Source organism: Phaethon lepturus, unplaced genomic scaffold, assembly GCF_000687285.1.
Source record: "Phaethon lepturus isolate BGI_N335 unplaced genomic scaffold, ASM68728v1 scaffold1476, whole genome shotgun sequence".
Lineage (NCBI taxonomy): Eukaryota > Metazoa > Chordata > Aves > Phaethontiformes > Phaethontidae > Phaethon > Phaethon lepturus.
This window is the reverse complement of record NW_010545404.1, coordinates 16,998-42,021: the sequence shown is the minus strand read 5'-3', so window position 1 is coordinate 42,021 and position 25,024 is coordinate 16,998. Positions and strand designations below refer to the sequence as shown.

Here is a 25,024-nt window from a genome sequence, read left to right as displayed (position 1 = left end):
TGATACTGGTGAGACAAGCCAGTGCAGTGCAAGACTTTGGTCATAAAGCAGCAGGCTGTGAATTTCTAAGGAGTTAGTATGGGGTAAAAGAGAATCTGAAAGGAAAAAGCATTAAAGGCCTTAAAGTTCAAAGGGAAAAAAGCAGTATATATATACAAGATTAATGGAAATTTTTTAAAGGCTGAGTAGATACACTTTTGAGCTAAATATGTTTCCAGTTTATAAGAATGTTGCTGAGGTATTTTTCATAATTTCCAAACTCGTTTTTGATTTACTGTTGCTGATGCAAACATTACCTCTTGGAAACTTGAAACGGCAAACAAAAATTACCATTTGTTCCCCTCCATCGTGCATGCAGATTGGTTTGTTATTGTATGGATGCTGGCATTATTTATTTTCTTTTTTTAGAAAAAACATCATTGAAGCATTTGTTTTGGAAAAAACACATATAAAGAACTACATGGACTTTGCTAACAGGTATGAGAAATTATATTTAAGAAAAGGTAGGTCACAATTTAGGCCTAAAGGTATTGTCATCCTCCCTTAAATTCAACTGGTTAGTTCCAGTAATTATAATCTGATGCACAAGAACATGTAGAAGCATAAAAACACACTATTTTTGTGGATCTATTGCAAAATTCCATTTTGAGACTTCTTCATAGACTTTGCTGTTGCAAGAACAATTTATCTTGTTCCGTTTTTGGTGCTACATATAGAAAAATTCTGATTTGTGGTCTCAACCTGCATTTGAACAAACCAGCAGAGTAACTAGGACCCTGGTACTACAAATTCAGCTCATTGTGATTGGGGAGTGCAGTCACTCCTAGTGATTGCTTTGGGAATGACTTGATTACGTCGTGTCTTAGACCAGTATTACCAGTGGCAAACTTAGCAGAATCACTGCAGTAACCTATCATACTAAATCAGCAAAAGTGAGATCATACAAAGTACTTCTCTAGTTTCAGTGATTACAGTTGATAAGAATTAAGGAATGTTTTACGTCATGAAACACGTTCAGAGGATAAATTGGTAGTCAGAGAAATGATGTAATCGGCTTGCAAGAGACTTCCACCTATGTGCAATGGGATGAGAAGCCTGGCTTTTTATTTATAAACTATATCTTTGAGGGAAATGTGCTAGATGGGTATGCTCTATAAAACCTAGCAGGATTAATTTCAAAAATATTTTTTAAAAACACGGATTATCCTAATATTTTGCTAAAACTTGCTTTTCCTGAGATGTCAATTGTTATGTGGCATTTTTTCAGTATCTCTGTAAAGCAAAGAAGAGATCTTTATCAGACTCATCTCATTTGGCACTATGGCAGCTGCACACTTGGACTGATTATAAGTATTAATAAATTTAGATAAAAGAATTGATAATAGCTATCCATCTGCAGATTTCTTGGCGTTAGGCACAGATAGGTTAGATCTGCAATTCTCCTGTCCACATTGTCTATCCTTTTTAATTCTGCCCTATCTGCTGACATTTGAAACAGCTGTTGCAGCCTGAAGGCACAAAAAGAAAGATGTTACCAAGCATGGATGCTTTCCAGTACAATTATTTTTATTTTTGTAGAATTAGCAAATCTGTGAAAGTCTGCAGAGAGATACATTGATCAGTTGACTAAGTTGTGATTAGCACATTAGAAAAACCTGCTTGCTAGCTCTCAAGTACATGCCCTGAATGATTTAAAGCTATGACTCTTTCTTCAGAGGGAAAAAATCCATTCACAAGCCTTGCTTACGTGCCTGCAATGAACCTCGAAATGCAAATTGTGATGCAAACTATGCAATAGAAGAAATTGGAAGGTTGAAATCATTTACACAGTTTTTCCAAAGCTGGGCAAGTTCTCTGAGATTCTGCCTAAGACAACATATTAGAAGAAATCCCTAATATGAGGTGGGAATGTCAGTTATTGTGGGCTATGATTTGAGATCCTGAAAGAGCAAAGACTAGAAGGCATTTTAATCCAGATCATCTTTTCTGGCATCATTAAGTCCTGTTGTCAATAAATTATAAGAGGTTACAGTCTGATGAAGACGATTGTTGTCAATAAATTATAAGAGGTTACAGTCTGATGAAGACGATGATGATGATTACATATTGAAATGGACAGTAAGCGGATTGTAAGTGGTTCTTGCTTGCTTATTATGAGGCTTTTTATTGGCTTTTCCCATAAGTAGAAAAGTAGACAGACAAGACATGAAAGTGCACACAAAAATGTATAAAAAAATGTTATGGGAAATAAACCCAACCACTAGCATTTATTTCCCTTTAAAATAAATTTTAAAATTCCAGTTTGAAAGAAGGGAAAGTAAATAGGAAGCTGTGCTCATTGCTTGCTTTCAAGAGTTCCATTTTGACTTTCCTACCCTTACTTGGTTTCAAGCTGCCTTTGTGAGTGCTATAGATAGCTAGCAACTTAGAACAATATTTAATATATAGCCCTAAAAGAGGAAGGGCTTAAGGAGCAGTTATATCTGAGGTATACTTATATTAAAAAAACACCTAATGCTTAGCTCCCATAGCTAATCATGGCTCCACTCTACCTCAGTGATTTTTTAGCCTCACCACGTAAAATTGGGAAGTCTATTCTTCATTGTACTGTGTTTCTAAGAGTTCTTTTATCATCTCAAATCTGTATCTTCTACTGCGTGCTGTAGTATTTGAAGTGTTGGAATATTATGTCTACTATACTAACAAGTGTAGACTAAGGATAGAAGGAGTGAAGGGTTTTGGTTTGATGTGAATTGTGTTTAGGTTATTACACTGCCTACCTGCTGGAACTTCACCCTAATTTCTTATAAAAAATGTTAAGATCAAGTTTATAAAAACATAGTTTTGGAGCACCGCTTGTCATCTCCGAGTTGTGATGTTTATGACTGACTTATGGACTCTCCATTCCTGCAGAATTTTACTGATGATGCAAAGCACACTTTCCAGATTGAACGAGTTCAGTCACGTCTACCCTGACCTTCAGCTATTTTTTGTAACACAATTCATTTTAGGAGAAGTAGATATTCAATTGTTTATCCAGTGATTTCCTGCCATGGAAACGAAAGGTGGAAGTGTCTTCTGTTCCATGCATGTGTGAACAATGCACAGCCATTACAAATCTTGCTTTCACTGTTACCTGGACATGCAAGAGATCAGATATGTGTGTGCTATATAGTAAATAGACTTGGGAGGCACAGTACAGTAGCTTTCTGGCAAAACTGGGTGGAAGCCTTATTTTGAAGCCAAATGCTTCAAAACCATTCCATTTTCCAAATTACTGGTAAAACATTTGCTTTAATGTTGTATATTATAAATCTGATACATTTGGATTGCACTAGTATAATTATTTTCATGCTAATTTCACATTTTTAAATTTATGAGGGAGGGGACACAATGTGTAGCGCTTTGAAGAGGAGGCAGGCAGCAAGATTTTTGCTAATGTTTTCATGATAACGGAAGCCTGGATTTGATGCTTTGGATATTTTTCCCACCTTCTTGTTTTCCATTTCACAAAAAAATTTTACAGTTGTACAAGTATATACATTTTTCTCATCGTCATGAATCAAGACATCTGATGTTCTATAGATTCACTTGATCTACAGTTCAGAGGCTTTGAGAGGGAGGAACCAATATTCTCTTTCCTGGTCAATTTACAGTCTTTCTCTCCCAATCACCAAAAAAAAACCCAAACAAAAAACAAATCTATATAGATATATTTTCTAAGGCTGTAGCTAATCAATTGGGTTACAAGGTCACAACTGATGCAGATTTTCTGAAGGAGAGTTAAGCAAGCTATCTACCTGCCTGCCAAATGGCTAATGTGTAAGTGTTATGTCAGGAAACTGCGCAAGTGTTGGCCAAATTCTTTACACTGTGAATTAATCATTTCTAGTTTTCATAAATGGAAACTCTGAAATTACCTAGAAGGCTGAAACCTGCATTTCATAGTGTGTATTTCCATTTCAGGGACTGGCATACTTGAAGTTTTGTTTCAGAAGAGCAGTGCTGTCATGTTTCACCACCTGTGTTGAGTTTTCTAAAATGTTGTATGATGCAAAGTGATCCTAAGTAAACCCATTTGTAATTTTATTTGTATAGAATGGTAGCAACCTTAGGATCCTGAGAACACATCTAATATAGTATATATAAGTGCTAAAGAGATGCTTAAATATTCTCATACTGGTTACTGCAGAAGCTGAAGGGTGTTCAGAAGTTTGTTGTTGCAGCTGCTGTTATTCTACTAATGCGGTCATACTACAACTGCTTTCCAAGATTTTTGAACACTAATACAAAGAATTAGGCTCTGAATTCCATGTTTTTCATCCAAATAAGTTTTTTTTTTTAAGTGCAGCAGGTTTCCCCTGAAAAAAATTTAAAACTTAGGTTATGATTAATCATAATGGTTTTTATATTTTGCAACATATTAAGGAGGAGTAAGCAAGAGGAGGTCAAATGCACTCTACATGGTAAAAAAAAACCAGGCCTCCAGCAATCCCCCAGACCTTACACAGAATTATTCTGGATTATTGTTTTTAATTATGTGCTCCAATTTTTCCCTGTTCTCTGTGTATTCTGCTCCTCAGTAGGTCTTTGAACTGGAATTGTTAAGATAAGTTCTGACGACATTATAGAAGTGCTAAAAATATTACTTTTTGTGAAGGAAAAGTTGATTTTAAGGAAAAGTCACTGATGCTAAAATGAGTGAAGGTGTGGCTGTGGAATGGTGATCTGATTGTTGCAGATGTGTGATACTTTGAACTTGTGTGTTCATTAACAAATAATTATATGGCTGAAAGGCTCTTGACACAAGCAAATTGCACCTATTCACCTAGACACTGTGTAAACATGAACAATACATTCAGTTATTCATAAAATATCTGCAAATGATGGCAACTTTCAAATATAAGGGCTTGTATTGGTGCTTTCACTGACTCTTATTCATGTATTTTTCTCTGCTATAGTGTACATGGGAGAGATGACAATGAAAACTAAGGAACCAGCAGTATAGTATATTACACTCCTAAAGAGAACTCTTATTTTCTCTCTTTTTATTTTCTAACAGCTAATGCTGGGTCTGAATGATGTCAGATCTAGTGATGTCTGAATAACTGTCTTGTACAAGAAAGGAAAAAAAATTAACAGAGGGAGCTAGGGTATGATCTTGTAAGTAGTGTAGTATTTACAGCCACATTTAGAAGGGAAGCTGAAACGACTTCTGTTGCTACTGTGTTATGTTGTTAGGGCAAGAACTGCATACAAAGGAAAATGTGGCACATGTAGAAAATGACAATTTGGGTTTACCAAGAAATTAATAAAAAACTGTCATTATGCTCATTAATATCCTCCCCTACTGGAAAACAAACTGAAAAGACCGACCATTACAGAACTAGCACAAACAGTTTGCAATTATTAGCAGCCCTGCTCCTGTTGCATAGGGCTGTTTTCTTCAAATGTCCCTCCATGACATTTCTTCTGAACAGATGGTAGCTCTGACTTCGCCTATGACTAATTGCCTAAGACTCACACCACTTACAACATAGCTACCTTCACTCAACATGAAAGAACTTTTGTCTTTGCAAGTGTTGGACAAAACTGTCCAAAGAATTAACTATGTCACTATAAGTATTAATGTATATCACTTTTAATTTTCCAGATAACATAGGCCTTTAATATAAGCTTCACAAGATGTATAAGAGAAGGCCAAAGCATAGCAAGAATTAAATACCTCATCTAAGATCCTGCAAATGTTTGCTAAAGCTAATCTGGCACTGCCATTTTGGTGCTAGTTTTCATTAATACGCAGCTGCTCGCTTCTTCTGTCAAAGAGCAGTCATACAAACCCATTGTTGTTTTATGTGCAATTGGTTAAATCAAATAATATATTTGATTCTATAAGCTTTGACACTAGGAGTGATGTCCATGAATGATGGCATTATGAAATACATTTGTGGTTTTCACTGTTCCTGTGTGTGCAAAAGACTTTATAGAATTCACCAGAAGAACACTTTCTGGTCTAGGAAAGCATCACTTCTTCCATTTTGCTTCTGTGGAGAGCTTGCATGCTAAAATTATGGTATTGACTAGACAAACATCCCAAACAGCAGAGCACTCTTAACCTCTCTGCTGGGTATGTGTGGACAGTGCAGAGGGACGGCCACTGGAAGAGGTGAAAAGAGTTTTTTCAGACTCTTCTGACGAAGAGAAAATTTGATGAGAGGGAACTCACTAAATGACTGATGCAGACAGGCTTCTCTTGCTCTTTGCCTAATCCCAGGACCAGCCGTCCAACCTCACTGGTTTACTTAACATGTTGCTTCTGCCAACTGATGTAGTTAAACTAATAGTTCAGTTGGTAGCAGGCTGCCTGAAGGTAGAGGAAAGACTGACACATGGTAGCCAACAGAGACTGATAGTGATGCACAAAATAATTGTTTTATTTAAAAAAAAAGTAAGAAAAAAGCAAAACAAAACCTGTAAATCATGTCAAGAACTATGATGACAGCAAGTTATTTAGAATTTGCTGGTCTGGATTGTCTGTGCAACTCTCTGTAAACACCATTCAATGTATTTAACTGCAGTGATGACACAGGGTGTTTCATGAGCCCTTTTTAATAGTCCTAGCCAAGAAGCAACCTGTGTTGGGTTGGAGAGGGGAAGGAGTAGAGGAGATGCAGGCAACAGTAGGAACATTTATTTTAGATGATGGAACCTGCTGGAGATATAAGAGCAAGTTAAACAGATGGTCATAGTAACTGCAGTTGTGAGTAGTAAAAGAGCCTTTCACAGACTCTCTGGAAATTGAAAGACATTTCCTTTTCCTGGCACTCACCTGGGTATGACTTTTGGGATGTGCCTGTCAACTTGTGAAACATGTTACCAACAGTATGTGGTCAGCCAAAGGAAAATTTCCTTGTAAAACCATTGGATTGAAGGGGACTACTAAAAATGTAAACTGGATAGCAGAGAAGTCAAAACACTTATTTACTCTAAAGACTAAGGGTAATAACACCACTATCTCCTGTTCTGTTCTCTCATCAATCCTTGTGAAATTTGTTACTCCAAAATTTGGGTGTTTGGTATCACAACTACTTATGGAAGAGCAGATGGTTGTAAGAAAGCCATTGATGATCAGTCTACAGAACACATCTGCTACAGGCTCCACTTGCGGTGCGCTCCAAGACAGATGTCTGAAAGAATGTATGTATTCTCCCCGCTCTTCCCCCCTTCACTCCACTGAAAAAAGTTATACAGTTACACCAGATGCTTGTACAGCTTCTGACAATTCCTATATTAGACACAACATTAGTTTGTTGCCAAAAACAGATTTACTAGTGCAACGCTCTCCAGTAAAGGAAGTTAGCTGCTGTAAAGGGAATAGCTTTAATTATTCCTGGATTCAAGACAGAAGAATGCCATGAGGTACTACACTTATGAGGGTGGTCAGAAGTCAGAGTTCTCAGAAATTCTGAGTTGGATTCATTATTTTCATTTACTTCTAGATTCTAGGACTATAAATCTGTTTTGAAACTTAAAGTTTAGATGGAGGTTTAAAAGAGGACATTCAACTTGCTTAAAATGAAAAGAAAATCAACTCCCTGCATAAAATGGAGAGCAATCCTATGCAATCTGCAGTGCAGTTCACTCATTCTTTCCTTGTTCCGTTTGATTAATGAAAGCAATGTATTTTCTCTCCTTCTGCCAGTGATTAATACTTCTCCGCGCTTCTTTGTTTTTGGTGGCAGATTGCTGGGGGAGAGATTCCACAGTAAATTCTTTTTGATATCAAGTCTTAAATAGGCTTTGCCAGCCTGCTTGTTTTGAGAAAAATACTTCTCAGTCTCCAGTAGTGTATAGCCTGGATTGTGTCTGCTCTATGTCTCTGTTAAAGAGATGGGGAGTTTAGGAAAGCCCCTTTCAAAGCACACTTCCCTCACTGGTAGTGCAAGGTAAAAGAGAACAGCTTGGCTTCCTTCCCTCTATCCATAGGGCAGGAATGTGGTGGCAGCAGGAGTAGCAGGCAGAGACTGAATCAGTTACGTGCTGGCCTCGGTAACAGCAGTTTGTTCTTCCAGGTACGTGGCTTGAGTTAAAGTAAAAGATTATAAGTAAGGATTATATATAAAGATTTGACCTTATCGCTCTCTACAACTACCAGAAAGGGGGTTGCGGCGACGAGGTTGTTGGCCTCTTCTCCCAAGTAACCAGCGATAGGACAAGAGGAAATGGCCTCAAGTTGCGCCAGGGGAGGTTTAGATTGGATATTAGGAAAAATTTCTTCACCGAGAGAGTGGTCAGGCATTGGAACAGGCTGCCCAGGGAGGTGGTGGAGTCGCCATCTCTGGAAGTGTTCAAGAAACGTGTGGATGTGGCACTTCAGGACATGGTTTAGGGGACATGGTGGCACTGGATTAATGGTTGGACTTGATGATCTTGAAGGTCCTTTCCAACCTTAGTGATTCTGTGATTCTGTGAAAGCCCTAATAGGTGTTTGAATGGAGAGGTGATACTTCAAAGCCATTGCTGTTAGTGACACAGACAAAAGTTGCTCCCTTAATTCTCCTTGGGGAAGTACTGCCTCCACTACTGCCTAGGTGTAATTCATATCACCTACACCTTGGTGGTGAGGCAGGACCTATTTTTAAATGGGATTTTGGACTACTGTCTACACTAGTGATTCACATGGTGCCAAGGGTGTTCCTGGACATGGGAACACAACCATCCATTCATTTCCACTGCTATAACTATCTCTGGATGACTTCTGGCCAAAGCTACATCTCCCAGATATCCCTGGGCAGAGTTTGGAGTTCAATATGGGCCAGGGAACAACAGGCGGCTCATGTGCAGCGGGCCTGTTTTGGAGGATAAGAGAGGTTGATAATATGGATGGGGACTGCTGTGCACATGTTGGCCTCCATGCTGCAGAAAGGTACATTCAAGGCAAATTCATTTTACTGTAGTATATATTACAGAGCCTTTCTCTTTAGTGGGCTTTTAGTTTTTAAGGAGTTGTTTTTGATCCTTCTTTTTTGCTGGTGGTAAACTGAACTGATGCTCAATTTCTGCTCATGCATTAAGATAAACTACAAATATATTTTTGATTGTGTTTGTTTTTGCTTAAAAGTTGGGAAATGCATACTGAAGCATGTGCAGATGTAAAACTGGTGGCAGTTTGCCAGCATAGCCTTTGATGTTGTCAAGCATGAGACCTATGTATAGAGTAATACAGCTTTCCTTCTATATATGTGATCAAACCACCATGTGCATGTTTTATTCCTTATCTTAAAAGCAATGGTTTACATTGCAACCTCCAAAATAAAAATGTAACTATCGAAATGAAATCTAACACCCTGCCTTATCTATAACCTTGAAGTTAGAGGAAATGTGTTACTTTTGCAAGGCTGCTGAGACCACAATCTGCAAAAATCCTCTTTGCACTTGACTGTGAGCTCCACCCTTTAAACAAACACTTTGTCCTGGTTTCAAATTGAATTTTTCACTACACAAGGCTCATTAATTAAATGGCAAGAGTGGCTTCAGCCAGCAAGCCATTCTTCCCCCTACAGCTCCTTGCATGGGAACCCTTTCTCCCATAGCTAGTGAAAGCCATTTTTTCTTCTGCCAGGCTGAGGAGAAATCTATACGATGGAAAGGACAGCTAAGCGCCCAAACCTAGTTGTCACCAAGAGTTGCTTAAAAAAACTTGAAAAATAAGTGGTTTCTCCTCATTGTCTCCTTTCTTTCCAGTCACATTTTTGTCAGCTGCTTTTACCCGAGAACCCGAAACGCAGACGTGGCGTGACATTTCCTTACCTTCCTCCTTCCCTTTCCACAGGCCTTTTACACCCAGCTGTTGCTGTTGCTGCCAGCTCCATTCAATTAACCTCAACAGGAATGCAGTCATCCCTCTGCGGTTAATCCTGTTCAGGATTAATGAACTGTGCTTTAAACCAAGGGAACTGCTAGTAAAAATTAGGTATAATTTCATTAGAAAATTGTGTACTGCTAATTAATGAAGAAGGTCATTTTAGGACTTGGTAGAATTGAGTTTAACTGGAGGGAAAAAAAATCCACAGAGCAAATATGTGGTTTGCTACTTTCTCTTCACTCTTGCTCTCACTGTGGACACCCTTTGTCACCAAACGTCCTTTTTTCTGTGTCACTCCCATCAGGTCACCACCAAGGCATGTCACCAGAAAGCATGGAGTAGAGGCAGCAGTAAAACAAGGCCACTTGTTGTGGAGCCACTTGTTTCTTCCTCCTTTGTTTCTGAGTGCTGAACATTGTATATAATGTGATTTATTTAAGTGTTAAAAAACAGGGACTGGTCAAAATACTGAGATCATTGCTTCTCCAGTTACAAACCAAGAAAATTCCTGGTATTTGGCTTTCATGCTGGAGCTGGGAAAGTTTGCAGTCTTTCAGTTTCTCAGTAGTGCTTGTTCTGTATATTTGAGCAAAGGCTTGGGAGATACCTTAGAAACACTCAGCTTTTTACTTTCTGCGTATCAAAAGTAATCACAATGGACACCTTGACAAAGCAAAGAAACAAGGAACTTTAGCAAGAAAGTGACTGACAAGCCAGGGCAGTGAGAGGGGAAGGGAGAAAAAACAGGTGGATACCTGGTTTTTAAAAAACAAGATCAGAAGAGGCAGCCTGTCAAAAATTTTCAAATTCTGGTCTTGTTTGGTCATACACAGATTTGCTTATTACTTCAGGGCTCTTGACTCTTCTACTATGGACCCATTAATTAATATCCATCCAGTAAAAGATCAGGTAAATATCATGATTTACATATTTCATGTCACTTCACTGAAGAAGGTCTTGACACAAAGTAATGAAGTACGCAACTGTCATTCAGATACTTTGATCTTTTATACCACAAAAACCTGTGTAGTACTTAACTCTCTAAACCATGCTATTATAACTAGTTTTTTCTTACAAAAAAAGATTCCATGGGTCCTTCTGAGTTCTAAAAATATACTTCTGACTCTCCAAGTAAAAGATATTCTTTCTGGGAATGATGTATCTATAAAAAATAGATTGAATCCAGGTTTTGAATGTAAAACTACGTCTAATGACTGGAATTTTCATAATATGATACCGAAAGAATTTTCTGTCCAATATATTATAATGACCCAAACATCAACCAACCACAAAATATGCAAGTTTGTGTTCTGCACATATAAAGGAGAAGGAGCCAATACATTTGAGTCAAAGTTCCTCAAAGTGTTTTGTTTAAGTGCCAGAGCCAGCTAATGTGCTAGGACACATGCTTATGTTTTAGCATATGAGTACAGAAAGTCAGACAAGCACGAAAAAAAAATCAGTGGCACAGTTATTTTTGAGATAGTACTTTGTTTTAATATACTCCACTGTTATATTTATAGATTCAAAAGAAATTACGTCTTATCTTCAAATGTAATTACCACAGAGGACACAGAACATGAGGTTTTCAAAGCAGCCCAAGGAAACCAAGGACCTTGTTCTTAATAGCCAGGAAAATAATATGCTGAGACTCTTTTGAACATGCCAGTATCAAGCACCTGTAAGGAAGCATTCTGTTCCTTGATGTGGGTTTGCTACAAGCAAGCCAGCTGACAATGTTTTTGCAATACTAAGAGGTCTAATAGTATAGCGAAATATTTCCTATCAAGTTCTGTTTGTCATGAGAAAAAACGTGCTTTCTAGTTGAGGGGCACAGTTTGAGGTTTCTTTTTTTTTTCCTGGACAGCATTATGGGCCACAAGCTCAATTCTTTTCTGTCAAAGGAAAAGTTTGATTTAAATGAGACCAGAAAGCATTGGTATGTGCTAAATCAGATATTTTAAATTAATGCCTTTTGTGATTGTGGAAGAAAAAATACTGTCATAAATATTTGTGATTTGTTTAAGTCAGAGCACTTTTCTCTCTGTGGGTCTATTTATAGTTTCAGGATAAGAAATTTGTATGCTTAGTAGAAAGAACTGATGAGTGAGACTTTCATGTACTCAGAAGAAAAACATGAGTTGTAATTTTCTGTTTCTTCGCCCTAAAGAAAATTCATGAATCTTGTAGCTGGGATATAAAATTAATCCCGCTTACTTAGGAGGACCTTAATCACACACTTGCAGTTTTCCACCTGAAAACTGTAAGTATCTGTAGTACCCAAAGGAGTCAGTTCTTACAGAATGTTTTTCATCTGGCTTTGTCTTCTTGTTAAAATAAATCTTTGATTTTGCCGGTGAGCAAGATTACTTTTTACTGCATTCTTTTTGTATTTTTAATTTTTATTCTGTCGCTATATTAAGACCAGGAGCATAAATGGATTATTGTAAATGCTGAAGTGTTCCCTTTTTTTGCTGCTGGAGTCCAGTTCCATACAATATTAGCAATCAGCTTCTATGCCAAAGCCAAGCAGTGACAGTTGCAATAATGAATATTTGCTGCAGGCCACTGGTATGAAAATAGCACAGCGCTGCAAGCCTGCGTCACTAGAGACAGATCTTCCATTTGACTGTGACTGAATTTCCAGCTCAATTTTAGATCATTTATTATTGAAATAGTTCTTAAAGCACTGTCATAATATAATGTTAAGAAATGCTGATTCAGTCTTCAAGACACCACTTCAGATGCCTTCCTTCTCCTTTGTGGTGTTTTGGGCTGTTTTAAATCCCTTACACCTTTGATGCTGCACCCTGTATTTAGGGCACTGAACTGTGTACAGGCAGCAACACTGTAATATATTCAGAGAGACACATGCTGGTTAGGTTAGAAGTTCTGGTGAGAGGAGAATTTCAATTCCCTCTTTGTAAGCTACTTGACAGCTTTTAGAAAGTTTTCCCCTTAATTCCTGCAGATAGTTCTAAAGTTTATATGAGGACAAGCAGCTTTGCATCTTTAAATGTGTTATGGCTTTTAGATGGTGAACTTGGATAGTTTTCTTGGATATGTTTTGATGTCATTAATGCATTTGCATTAGTGGAATATATAATGTATTAATATAGGGTACCTTTTGAATGGTATATGAGCAGAATATATGCTCTGAACTTTGATATTTTTGTTAGCTGAAGAATATGCTGATGACATTTACCGTTTTTAGTTTAATTTTGATATCCAGTGCTGCTTTCACGCATGGATATCAAAATACCCTCAAAAGGACTAGCATAATCAATTGTATTTTCTTTTCACTTTAAAATAATGAAATGATGAAATATTAGATCAGCATAGATATAGGAGGTCAAATATTTGAAGCAGAATAAAATCTGCAGTTAAGCTTTTTTTTTTTTGTTCATTGCCTCAGGTTTTCCTATGGAAAATAAAGAAATTATGATCTATCTTTTGCTTAGGGCAAAATAGTGACCCTTGCAGTGCAAAACTGGTAATGGTGATTGATATGCATACCTAATTTTCTGCAAGGTTAGAATGAGCACCAACCTTGCCATCAATCCTTAGAGAATGTTAATGTCTTGTCTCTTTTCCTTCCCTCTCCCTGGTGCTGTCTGCCTTCTGCCTTCCTTTTCACCAGGAAAGTACATTGGCTAGACCTACTACTGTACAGCAGTTCCAGGATGGAGAAACTGAACTTTTAAAAGCCGTGTTATGTACTGTTGGGAATGGGCTTTAGAGAAAAATAATTTCACTGCAGCAACTTTCAGCTGAAGGAAAGCCAATCTCGACACGGATTCTCTGGGATGGGAAAATAGTGACTAGTTAAATGAATAATTTTGTGGACGGATCTACAAGGCTTCATTTACTCATCAGTTTCCCAACAAAAGGTTTAATATTTCAAAATAGTTTTTCTTCCGAGGCATTATTGTTGGTCTGTAAAAAATAATAAATAAGAACAGAATATTAATCAAGTTAACACCATTCCTTCTGCACCACTGTTTGGCATCCCTAGTACCTTCAGGATATAACCACCTCCAGACTCACTCTCAGGAAAACACAAACGTTATCCCTTGAGCGGGACCTTATTTTTGCTGTGTACTTTAATACCTGGCAATATGTAGAATTGCCATGACAAAATCTGCTTTCTTGGTTTTATGAATAATAATTTTATATACCCTCTGGGAGAATGTGTAGAAACATTACACAATACACAAAGTATAGAAATTGACAGGGCTTGAAGGGTCCTATTCTCGCTGACTGAAAGGGGATCATACCTGTGTTGCTCCTGCAGATATTTGTTCAGCCAATTCAAGTCCTCCAGTAGGCAATATTCTGTATCTCTGTAGGCAGGCTATTCTCAGGCTTTACAAGATTTAATATTAGAAAGAATTTCCTGATGTCTAATCTAAGTCTCTCTTGATGTAATCCCATAGTCCTTGTCCTATTAGGAGGGATCAGGGAGAAGAGTTTATTCTCTTGTTTTTAGCTACCTTCTACAGAGATGAAAAATGTTGTCAGTGTTTACTCTTCATTTTCCATATTCACAGCCCATGTTTTCTAAACCTCTAATTTGTTTTGGCTTCCTCCCTTGCAACCCATCTCTTGTTGGTTTGCATTTGTATTGCTGCTGGATTAACAACAAAGGAAGTAATTGTCATTTTTTGATGTTGCAGTCCCCAGGCTGGACACAGGTCCTCCAGCACTGATTAGAGGGGAAAAAAACCTTCATATATCTTTCACTTTGCACTTTCAATGTGATAGGGACCGGTTTCATAACGATGATGATATAAGAGATCTGTGTTCATCTTCTTATGAAAAGCTTTTTCTGAAAAACAAGCAAACAAAAAAACAAACAAAACAACCCAAACCCCAAAAAACCTCTTCCGAGAAAGCAGTACTGGGGCTGTTGCTCTTCATCCTGTTTTAATAGATCAGATTAATCCTACTGAGTGTGGATTCCTGCAATTGTCTTTACTGAAAAACATCTAATTTTCTAGACTGTTTCTCCAATACGTTGAACCTGTTTTGAATCATTTCTCTCAGTATGTTTGTGCTTGCTCGCAGTTTGCTATTGTCTACTAAGTTATTAGGCATGTTCTTCATTCATGAAGGTGTTGAATAGCATTAGTCTGAAACACACCTCTGCAGCATCAGTTAGTTGTGTCCCTCCTGCGTCACAGCACATACTGCGATCTATAAGCAAAAGAGGTTTTATTTTGCCTATTCTAATAGATGGCAATGAATAAAGCGTAGTACACGTAGAGCACCACTAACACCAAGGGATGTATGAAACCAAAATGAGCTGTCTATGTTGGAAAGTACCCAACTCCAGGAATATCTCAGTAAAGTAACTAAGATTTGTTACGGGGGAAGCTGCTACTCAGTAGGCTTAATATGACAAAATACAACACTGCAAAGGCAGAACAGCTCCTGTCCCTTACTTGCCATCTTCTACACTGGCTCAGCCCTGGGTCTTACTGTCCTCTAACCTGCGAAGTACTTAACTACCGAATGATACTGCCATGTACAAATGTCATGTATATATTATTCAAACCACAATATCATGGTCTATTTTCCTTCTCTTGGATTTGAAAAATATGGAAAAATCATGAGTTCTTAGATGCAAGCACTAGGTGTCCAAATAGATTTAGGTATATAACATGCTTTTTAGGTATATAACATGCTTTTTAGTTATATAACATGCTTATGGTTTTCCAACATACCATTGATAGGCAGAATGGAAATCTTATTAGTGTTTGTGTAGGTCTCAGATATAGAACATTGTATATTTAATTATTGTTATTAGTATGTGTTATTATTATATAATAACGTGTAATAATGTATGGATAAATTCATACTATGTATTAATAATTAACTTCATTTAATATTAGTTTTGGCTAATATCAAGTGAGGTAGCAATTTAACGTTTTATGCATCTGAAGTGCTGCATATAAATTTTAACTGCCTATTGTACTGGTAATGTACACAACCTCTTTTAGTGGATTATCTTTCACTTGTACAGTACAGTCTTAATGACCTGTCTTTTCAATTTATGAATTCTGTATTTACTGGGTGTTAACACAATGCAGGCGACAGAATACGTGGCATTTCGATACATGGGAGTACTGCATTTTGTAACCACGCAAAATACAAAGAATAAGGTCACATTTAGCTCATTACTATTAGTCAAACCATCACCAGCATGATCTGGCTCTCCATATGGTTACAGCGTTAGGGTGCAAACAAGCAAATGCCAAAGGTCACAATGGGGTTTTTTTTGTTTCCTTCCATCTCCTCTCTTTGCCCGCAGATGTTACCACAGGGACACCAGCAATATCAACGACGACAACCGTGGAAATCCGGAAGAGCAGTGTTATGACAACTGAGATCACCTCTAAAGTGGAGAAAATCCCCACGACAGCCACTAGCAGCACCACATGCCCTTCCGTTGAGACTGAGGAGGAAAAAGCAAAAAGACTGCTGTACTGTTCACTATGCAAAGTCGCTGTCAACTCTGCCTCGCAGCTGGAGGCGCACAACAGTGGTGAGATGGAGCAGTGCTTGCTTTCTGCCTTTTTTCCCTTCTGTCTCAAGAGCTCTGCAATTATCTTCTGAATAGATTAGATCTCTTGCAGCAGGGGACAAAGAGGTGGCAGAAAACTGGCAATTACATGGAATTCATTAACTATTAAAGAATAAAAATGACAGGCAAAGAGGCTTTCATAAAGGGGGAAGAAAGGAATTTTATCGCATGCAAGTTACCCATTTTCTTACATTTTAGCTTTTGCAGCTTCCAAACCTTATAGAGCTAAATGACAGCTCATGCTTCATTACCTTTGGTGTTCAGAGTTTGCATACCTTTCTTTGTGCCAGCTAGTAAACTGAGTATAAATGCCATTAGTTTTGTTTGAAATCTAACAAATTAAGGCTGAAAGAGAGAGCGCCAGTCAGTCAGAGTTCAATGATGAGAGTTAGAATTCTTAGTTCCATATTGTCTGTTAATAACTTGTTTAAATTATGTATATTTTTCCTTTGTTTTCATCAACCCATAGCAACTGCTGCATGAAAGTTGAACTGGTGACTGCTTACCTTCATCTTTCTTAAATTTTAGAGCCTTTTCTTTTTAGTAGAGTTAGTAGCATTGATAATTTCCGGTAGTAGAGCACCATCATTCACAGTCACTGTTTTAAGCATCATATTGATTGGCTTTATGGTGAGCAGGCTTAAAAGATCTTGGGATTTAATATGATGGCAGTGACCACCTATAACAGTCCTACAGAAAAACTCCTGATTTTGGATGTCAGGGGTTACCTGCCAGCAGGGTAAACAGAGTTAGGAGACGGGTAGAGAACCTTAGGTCTGAAACGTAGAGACAGTGATGATATACCTGAAGCAAGATGATCAATGGTTCTATGATGTAATAAAAAAAGAAATAACTTTGGCATGTCTATAGAATCCACTTAAATTCAAAAAGAAATTATAATTTGTTGGTATTCATGAGAAACAAAGCCTAATCAGTTTTGAATGCTGTGTTTGGTGTATGCCAGATCTTGAACTGGTGAAAATTCAAGTTCATAAAACTGTACCCATTTAACCTATTTAACTTCATATGAGGGTTAGACTCTAAACATTTTTCTGATCAAGATGAGGGCCAAAACATTAATCTGAATATTTAGACAGAACCCTCCAAGTTTTTACTGTCTGTGCTGATAAACTGTGTGTGCTCACACACACGCATGCTTGTAAAAGTGTACATGTGGATGCATACAATTATCAGTGGAAAACTAACTCTGTACACGGTAGTAGTCCATTATCATCACAGACTACCTGCATGGAAGCCAACAACTCTTCGGGCTGAATAACAGTAAAGCAAGAGGACACTACTGTTTTCTATCCAATCTTTATTTTAATGAAAAATGCAAGTGCATTTTTCTCACATGTATGTTGCTCACATGTTTTGGTTTCTGTCTAGGCAATTAAGAATCCATATATTGCTGCCAGGAACCTCTGTCCCTTTTTGGTTTGGGATTTAAGTGTAAGCTACCAGATGCACACTGTTTGTCAATCCATTCAGGAGGACTACAAATCAAAGCCAACTACATCTTTAATAGCTAAATTACTCTTCCTTTGCAGCTACAATTCAGGTCTTATTAGCAGCAGGAGTTAATGAGAAAAGTCACACCCATTTAACTTCACATAAGGATACCTGATTGTGCCACTACTTGCTGGTGTGGCTGCTTTGTTCTAGTGCATTAACTACAGGTATGTAATTTAATAATTAAATATCAGATGTGAAATATTGTTACATTGGTATGAATCCGATACAGACAAACACAGGCATATCCCAAGGATAGCACGTGGCACCAAGCTGAAGTTCATGTCATTTTCCTTTAAAAAGAAAATAAAACAATGAATGCAACCAAATTGCCAAAGTTGTTTCTGTTTCCCATTTCTAATGTCTCCAGGGACTAAGCACAAAACTATGCTGGAAGCTCGGAATGGAAGTGGAACCATAAAAGCCTTTCCCCGGGCAGGCGTAAAAGGCAAAGGACCTGTGAATAAAGGAAACACAGGCCTTCAGAACAAAACATTTCACTGTGAAATATGTGATGTGCACGTAAACTCTGAGACACAACTGAAACAGGTACTCAGCTAGCTTGCAGAGTGTGAATCCTTGGCTGTTCTTTGTTTTCATGGTGATCAAGTACCAACACAATCAGCATGCGTCAGTCTAACAGTTCGCATCCAAATGGAGCTTACAGATTTTGCCCTTTGTACGTGCCTCTCGCCCTGTACCTTTTGCTTTAGATATGATTTTCCCTTGCACGGAATATATTTTCTCAAAAACTCTTGATTATATATGCATCTTAAAGAGTTATAGAAGCTGTAAGCTGCAACATGTTACAACTATCTTTAGACGATTATAATTGTCGTGAGCTGATAAACCCTGCCATTTAGTGTACTGCATGATATTTGCCTTGACAAAGATGTGAAGGTGGGTGCAGCCAGTGTTTTTGCAAATCACTGAATAACCTGCTTAGAAATGTGGGATGGAGAGGATTTGTAATATTTTTTTTATCAGTGTTACTCTGTAACTGAGAAGCATGACCTCTAAATTGCAATTACACTAAGTTATGTTCAGTCATTCTTCAGATGAACAAAGCCTTTGTTCTGAAAAATACTTAGTTTAATTCCATATGCCTTTTGGAATTAAATACTTGTTAAGGAACTTTACAAGAATGAAGATAAATTCTGTAATGGACAATATCAGTACTTGTCTTCTGCTTTCAGAAAAAAAAAAGTCCAGTTATTTGTCTTTTTTTTGCGAGAATTCTCTTGAGAATGAAAGTCAAAGTTAAAATATAGTTCTGAAAAAGGTCCCTTGCATCTAATACTGCAATAAAGTCTGTGTAGAAGAGTTCTTGTAAAATCTCATAGATTTTATGAAGAAGATAATGAGGTTTTTTGACTGGCACTTAGTTTGACATATAACCATCTTTCAACTGAAATCTTAACAGGATAACTAGGCTTCATAGGGATTTAAACAATTTTGTGACTTTTTTTTTTTCCTGAATAAGGGATGCTCTACAAGCTAATCTTCTTTCAAAACTTTCTATCAGCAATGGATTGAATTGGTAGGTGTTTTATAGAGATAAGGATGAATTTTTCAAAGTCTTCTATCTTTGACCTGATTCAGGTCCTGTTGAAGTTAAGAAAGGTGAGGAAATCATTGACTACAGTGGAAGCAGGGTTGAACTGTGGAAAATCACAGTCCCAATATGTGATGCACAAAGGATCGTTCAAATTGGAACAGACCCTATTCCTATTCGTTACTGAGTTAGTCAAAGTAATGCTGTTGTGGACAGCAATAGCCTTCAGTATAGGAGCACCCTTGTGTAAAGCAGTATCTAAAATGATCTATTAAGGAAATATAACTTCTCTTTTTTCTCAAATGTGTTTTAACAGCACATAAGCAGTAGAAGGCACAAAGACAGAGCTGCTGGGAAGCCGCCTAAACCTAAATACAGCCCTTACAACAAACTCCAAAAGGGAGCACATCCTCTAGGGGTAAGTCAATCACCTTTTCATTTTACTTTTTATTTTAACCCTGCTGAATAGGGTTTTTAGAAAATGTAAGTGGAAAAATGTTTAAAATTAGAGGAATAGTGTAAGCAATGGGAGTATACAAGTGTCTCAATGAGCCTCTGGAAGCCCACAAGGGACTTTTAGTATACTTTGGAGGATGTGGACCACAACCTGTGGGTCCTCATTTCTTGTAGCTACTCTGAATAACCTCAGAAAAGAAACTTGTTTCAAAGTTCGTTAGAGAGCAACAGATGAAAAAAACATCCAGATGTCAAACAAGATTTTTCCAGTTTTCACCAAGGACAATAGTGATGAAATGACTAAATAAAACTCCATAAAACATAAAACCTTTTTTCCATCCTTATTTAGAAAATTATTCAGATAACAATTGAAACAATTAAAAAAATCCATCTCTCATTTCATTCCACTCAGTTTCAGGATGGTTCTGGTCATATTTTTGACTGCCAGGATAAACTATCTGAAACACAGTTCTTACTAGCTTCACAAGCTGAGAAAAAGGTTTACTTTTTAATAAAAAACCCTCATAGGATCCTGCCATTAGTTAAGAAACAATTTATATTGTGGGTGGGATAGTGAAACATCTGACATTTATCTCCATCAAATAAACTGCATTATTGTTTTATGTGCCATGGTGTTTTCTAAGAGTTTATAGGTGGTTTTGGCAGGGGGAGGATGTTGATTCATTGGCCTCATAGAGATTAGCCCCTCTTCCTTGACCATCTTCTCTAAAGCAGGCAGAATATGGAGCTTTTTTCTGTGAAAACGCAGTTCAATTTAAGTTGAGTGACAGCTTTTTTCTTGACAACAGAAAGTGTGTCCTTGTTAGGACAGCCCTCATGATAGGTGTATTCATGCATGATTCAGTTGGGTAGGAGCTTTTCTAGATGTTGTAGCATAATGCAGCGCACCATTCTGGTAGATCCTGTAGTAGAGAAATAGCCCCAGAGGGTTTTTCAGTAATCCACCAGGAAGACCAAGGTCTCCAATACATATAAACTATACTGAAAGGAATAGGAAATATGTTATTAGGTAAGCAGGGTATGGAATCACTAAAGCTTCTCTAACAGGATTATTATTCCTTTAGGAAATTCATTTTTTTCCCAGAGGATGAAAATAACCATTACATTACTGTTGTGCACAGTTCTCTATTTGCCAATTTATGTAATGGTGATTTCTGAGAACTCCAGCCAAAGATCAAGGACATTTAGTTGTTGCATAGATAAATAAAGGCAACATGTCCTTTTCCTGCTCCCTCACTCCCAGTTGCTCACAATATACAAGTCAGGGCAGAGGTGAGCAAAGAGGCAAAGGGAATTTATGAAGGAGAGAATGAGTTAGCAATAAATGAACAGATATATGTAGTAGAATGGAGGCTGCACTGAGAAAGGATGAGAACAGTGGTCCATTTAGTCTTTTTGTTTTCCAACAGAAAGAATACCAAAATTACTGTCACTTGAAATGCAGAATGGCATAGCAACAAGCCAAAGATGTGCTAATTTTACTTTGAATGTGAATGTTTTTGATGAGCTCTAGACTTTTTCTTTACTCCCCGTTAATTTTTCAACTCATTTACTGTCCATTAGTTTACATCATTGGAAATGAAACAAATAATGGCTACTTTACTCTTAATGTTGACCTGTGTGTTAATTAGTACTTGCAGAGAGGTTTGAAATGAAGGTTGAAGATAATGCTAAGTATTATTGGTCTTGCAGCTATCTTGAAATCAGAACCATTTTGATAAATTAACTGAAAAACTATCTAACTTCATTAGAACTTCCTTATTCCTCCAAGAAGGGCAAGATAGTCCTAGCCTTTTAATATAAACAGTTGCATCAGATCTTTGTTCTTCATGACAAAAAATGTATGAGCATCACAAATTTTTTTTTCTACAGAAGTTAAAAAAAGGACATACTACCTTTTCATAACTTTTCTAGACTAAAAACTTTCTAATGCCATGTTTTCGATGTCATTTGTACTGCTTTGTCTAGACTAGTTTTGCATGCTTCAGAGAAAGAAGCTTTATGAATTCCCACAGTACTATTTCAGAGTTTAAGAAATCTTGTGTTGTTGGGACTTACTTGATATTTCTTCAAGCCACAAGTGTCCATCATGTATAAAATACTACACTGAAAAGAGATTATACTACACTGAAAGACATTATCAGGTGTTTGATAGACCGAATTTTCTGCAACGAAATAGATCTTACGAAAAACATCCTTCACTGGGAGTTCCAGATCATAGCCAGAGCCCTGTTGATTTGGACTGGGGTATTTTTGTACTTTGTACTCAGGATCTTTTTTTTTTTTTTTTTTTTTGAGAGAGAGCGCCAGCTTTTATTTCTTGTCTGTTCTAAAGAAGGCTGAAAAAACTATTTACTAAAAATGTCAGAAAGGAGGAAAAATACAAATGACTAGCAAGGGAATAAGACAGCTTGGATCGATGGGTGTAGCACTGAACAAGGAAAAGCTCAGATCATTGCTTTTCATAGGCACCATGAGGAATTTCTATATAGCATCCATTATGTCCTCCATTAAAAGAATTACAAAATCTGGTCCTCTCTGAGTATCTCTCCCAGAGCTTTAAAGGACCTTGAGAGCAGCAGATCTGCCAATGGGTATTTGGAAAAGTCAAAATCCTGTACCCATCTGGCTGGTATAAACCAACAGATTTTTTGGAATATGGTGATAGTGCAATGATGAAACTCGCTGGTGGTTCATGCCAGACTACTCCTGTCCTTACTTTCTGACTATTCACTCACCATGGTACTGTTCAGTGGAAAATATCAGGCTGATATAGTGCAAGTTAATTATTTGAAAGCCCCTTTAAATTCAAGGATGAGAAACTGATTTCCCTGTGAGTGAGAAGTGTCCATACTTACACTGAGATGTACCACAGCATAGTACATGTATTCATATTCTGTATATTCAATACCACATATTCAGGTTTGTGTTCTTGGCAAAGGGCCTCAGGTCATGCCAGGACACAGACCCACCAAAAGTCCCTCAGAGCCAATGGGAACTTTTATGGTTTTCTGTTCTTATTTCACAGTTATAAAACCAGAACAACAAAGGTATTCAGGCTCTTGGCTTCTCATTAGAAACTTGAAATTCCATTGAAATCTGCAGAAATCTATATAAACTACTCTGATGTTCATTTGTATGCATACCAAATATAAATTTGCTTAAATAATAATGGACTTCTGTGAGTATTTTCAATCAGTCTGGGAAAAGCTTGATTTTATTTTTTTTCTTTTTGGAAACTCCAAATGAGGAGTGTTTCAAATTCTATTTGGTAATGCACAAGACTCATGATTTAAATGTTTTTAAAGCAGAAGCCTCAGTGACAGTAACAAAAATGCCATAGTATGGTTTAGCACCATACTAAATGATACAGGCAAGCGTTTTTCATGGCAGATTTTCATAACTGTGCAAGATAAGCTTTGTTTATTTGCTTGTTATTAGAGGCAGGAGCTAATGAAGAGGACTTAGTTGGAGATTTTAATTTTAAGTAGAACTTGCATCCTAATGATAAAACCAAAAGTACCTTCTTAGCCAGACCAGGGAACAGGATATGTTTTCATTCTGCTCTGGTCTCTATCATAAAGCTGTCCAGGTGTAGGTCTTTTAAGTGATGGCTAATTCTTCTTTATTTAATTCTTGCAGGGTACGTGCAGCTTTAGTTTGGTGCAGATCGCCCAGCCCCCTTTTAGGTTTACTTTGATTTCTAATCTCATATTAAATGATAAGTCTCAGTGATAAGGCATGAACATTGAAACTCTTTGTCCCCAACTGAATTCTGCTCACCCTTGTCCGATACGCAAGACCATATCTCCTGTTGCAAGCCTGCAGCTTGTAGATCAGTAGCCACTACATGGCCTTTCTTAGTTGGTTTTGCACTTATAACCTTAAGTCAAATTCCTTGTCGTGTAGCTACCGTGAACAAATTATGTCTCTCTGTTTGTTTGTTTTCTCTCTTCCCCACAGGTAAAATTAGTATTTTCAAAGGAACCCTCAAAGCCGATGGCTCCACGAATTTTACCAAATCCGCTAGCAGCTGCTGCAGCAGCTGCTGCGGTGGCTGTGAATTCCCCCTTCAGTCTTCGTACAGCCCCAGCAGCCACCCTTTTCCAGACTTCAGCACTTCCTCCAGCACTCCTACGACCAGCTCCAGGGCCTATACGGACCACCCATACTCCCGTGCTGTTTGCTCCTTACTGAACTCCGAACAGGAATTAATTGTACTGCAATAATTTTTCGAATCAAAACAAACAAACAAAAAATCAAGAACATTGAACTATGCAGTGTTTATTTATAGTTTAAAGTATATATGAAGAGCCAGGACTTTTGATAGAGAACTGAACAAATTCTAGAAGGAGGAATGGGCAGTATTTTCTCCAGATGAGAACATTCCTCTTGAGTGTTGGTCATTTTAGAAGTGATCTCCAGCATTGACTTGTAGTGACATATAAAACTTATGAAGCCTTTTGACTGTGCTTTTTGGCACATATTTCCCTGCAATGTCTTTCCTGCTTTATGAAACAACTTACAAATTTGTCTAAAGGGCATTAACTGGTTCCAATGTACATAAAATACTTTATTCTGTAGATTAAAGAAAAAAGAAAAAAAGAAACACTGTGAATAGTAGAACCCTTACCAATCCTTCTGCCAAATCAGCAGTTACTGGCTATTTATCTGAACAAAAGTAGATACAATAGATGTCTTGTAAAACAGTAGTATTGTGTCTCTATCTATGCCACTAGGTTTCTAACTGAGTTGTAAAAGATAAAATGAACAAATTATATCACTTTGGTAAGTAGTCAAAGATGATGACAATAATGTGGAGCTGTTCCTGGTGAGCAAAAATTGTTTTCCTCACCCGTAGAAGAATGGGCGTGAAGATAATCTATGCTTAGGGCAAAGTAAACAATAAAGAAGATCTAGTGGGGTGAAAAAAAACCCAGATGCTGTACACAGAATAGGTCACGCTTTTATTTAACTGAAAATGTATGTGTACAGTGTCTGTATATTCAAAAGGTGTAATACATACAGG

The 25,024-nt window shown here is 37.4% G+C and overlaps 1 protein-coding gene across 1 annotated transcript in view; it reads left to right on the top strand.

Moving 5' to 3' along the window:
• Positions 1–24,663, top strand: part of ZNF385D (zinc finger protein 385D) — a 149,408-nt gene extending 124,745 nt beyond the window's left edge. Inside the window, exons 5-8 of the mRNA XM_010288934.1 lie at positions 16,179–16,412; positions 18,334–18,512; positions 19,835–19,936; positions 23,959–24,663. Of these exons, the coding sequence (XP_010287236.1) occupies positions 16,179–16,412; positions 18,334–18,512; positions 19,835–19,936; positions 23,959–24,192 (749 nt within the window). The 3' untranslated portion in view covers positions 24,193–24,663. The remainder of the gene's footprint in view (positions 1–16,178; positions 16,413–18,333; positions 18,513–19,834; positions 19,937–23,958) is intronic.
• The last annotated feature ends 361 nt before the right edge of the window (positions 24,664–25,024 follow it).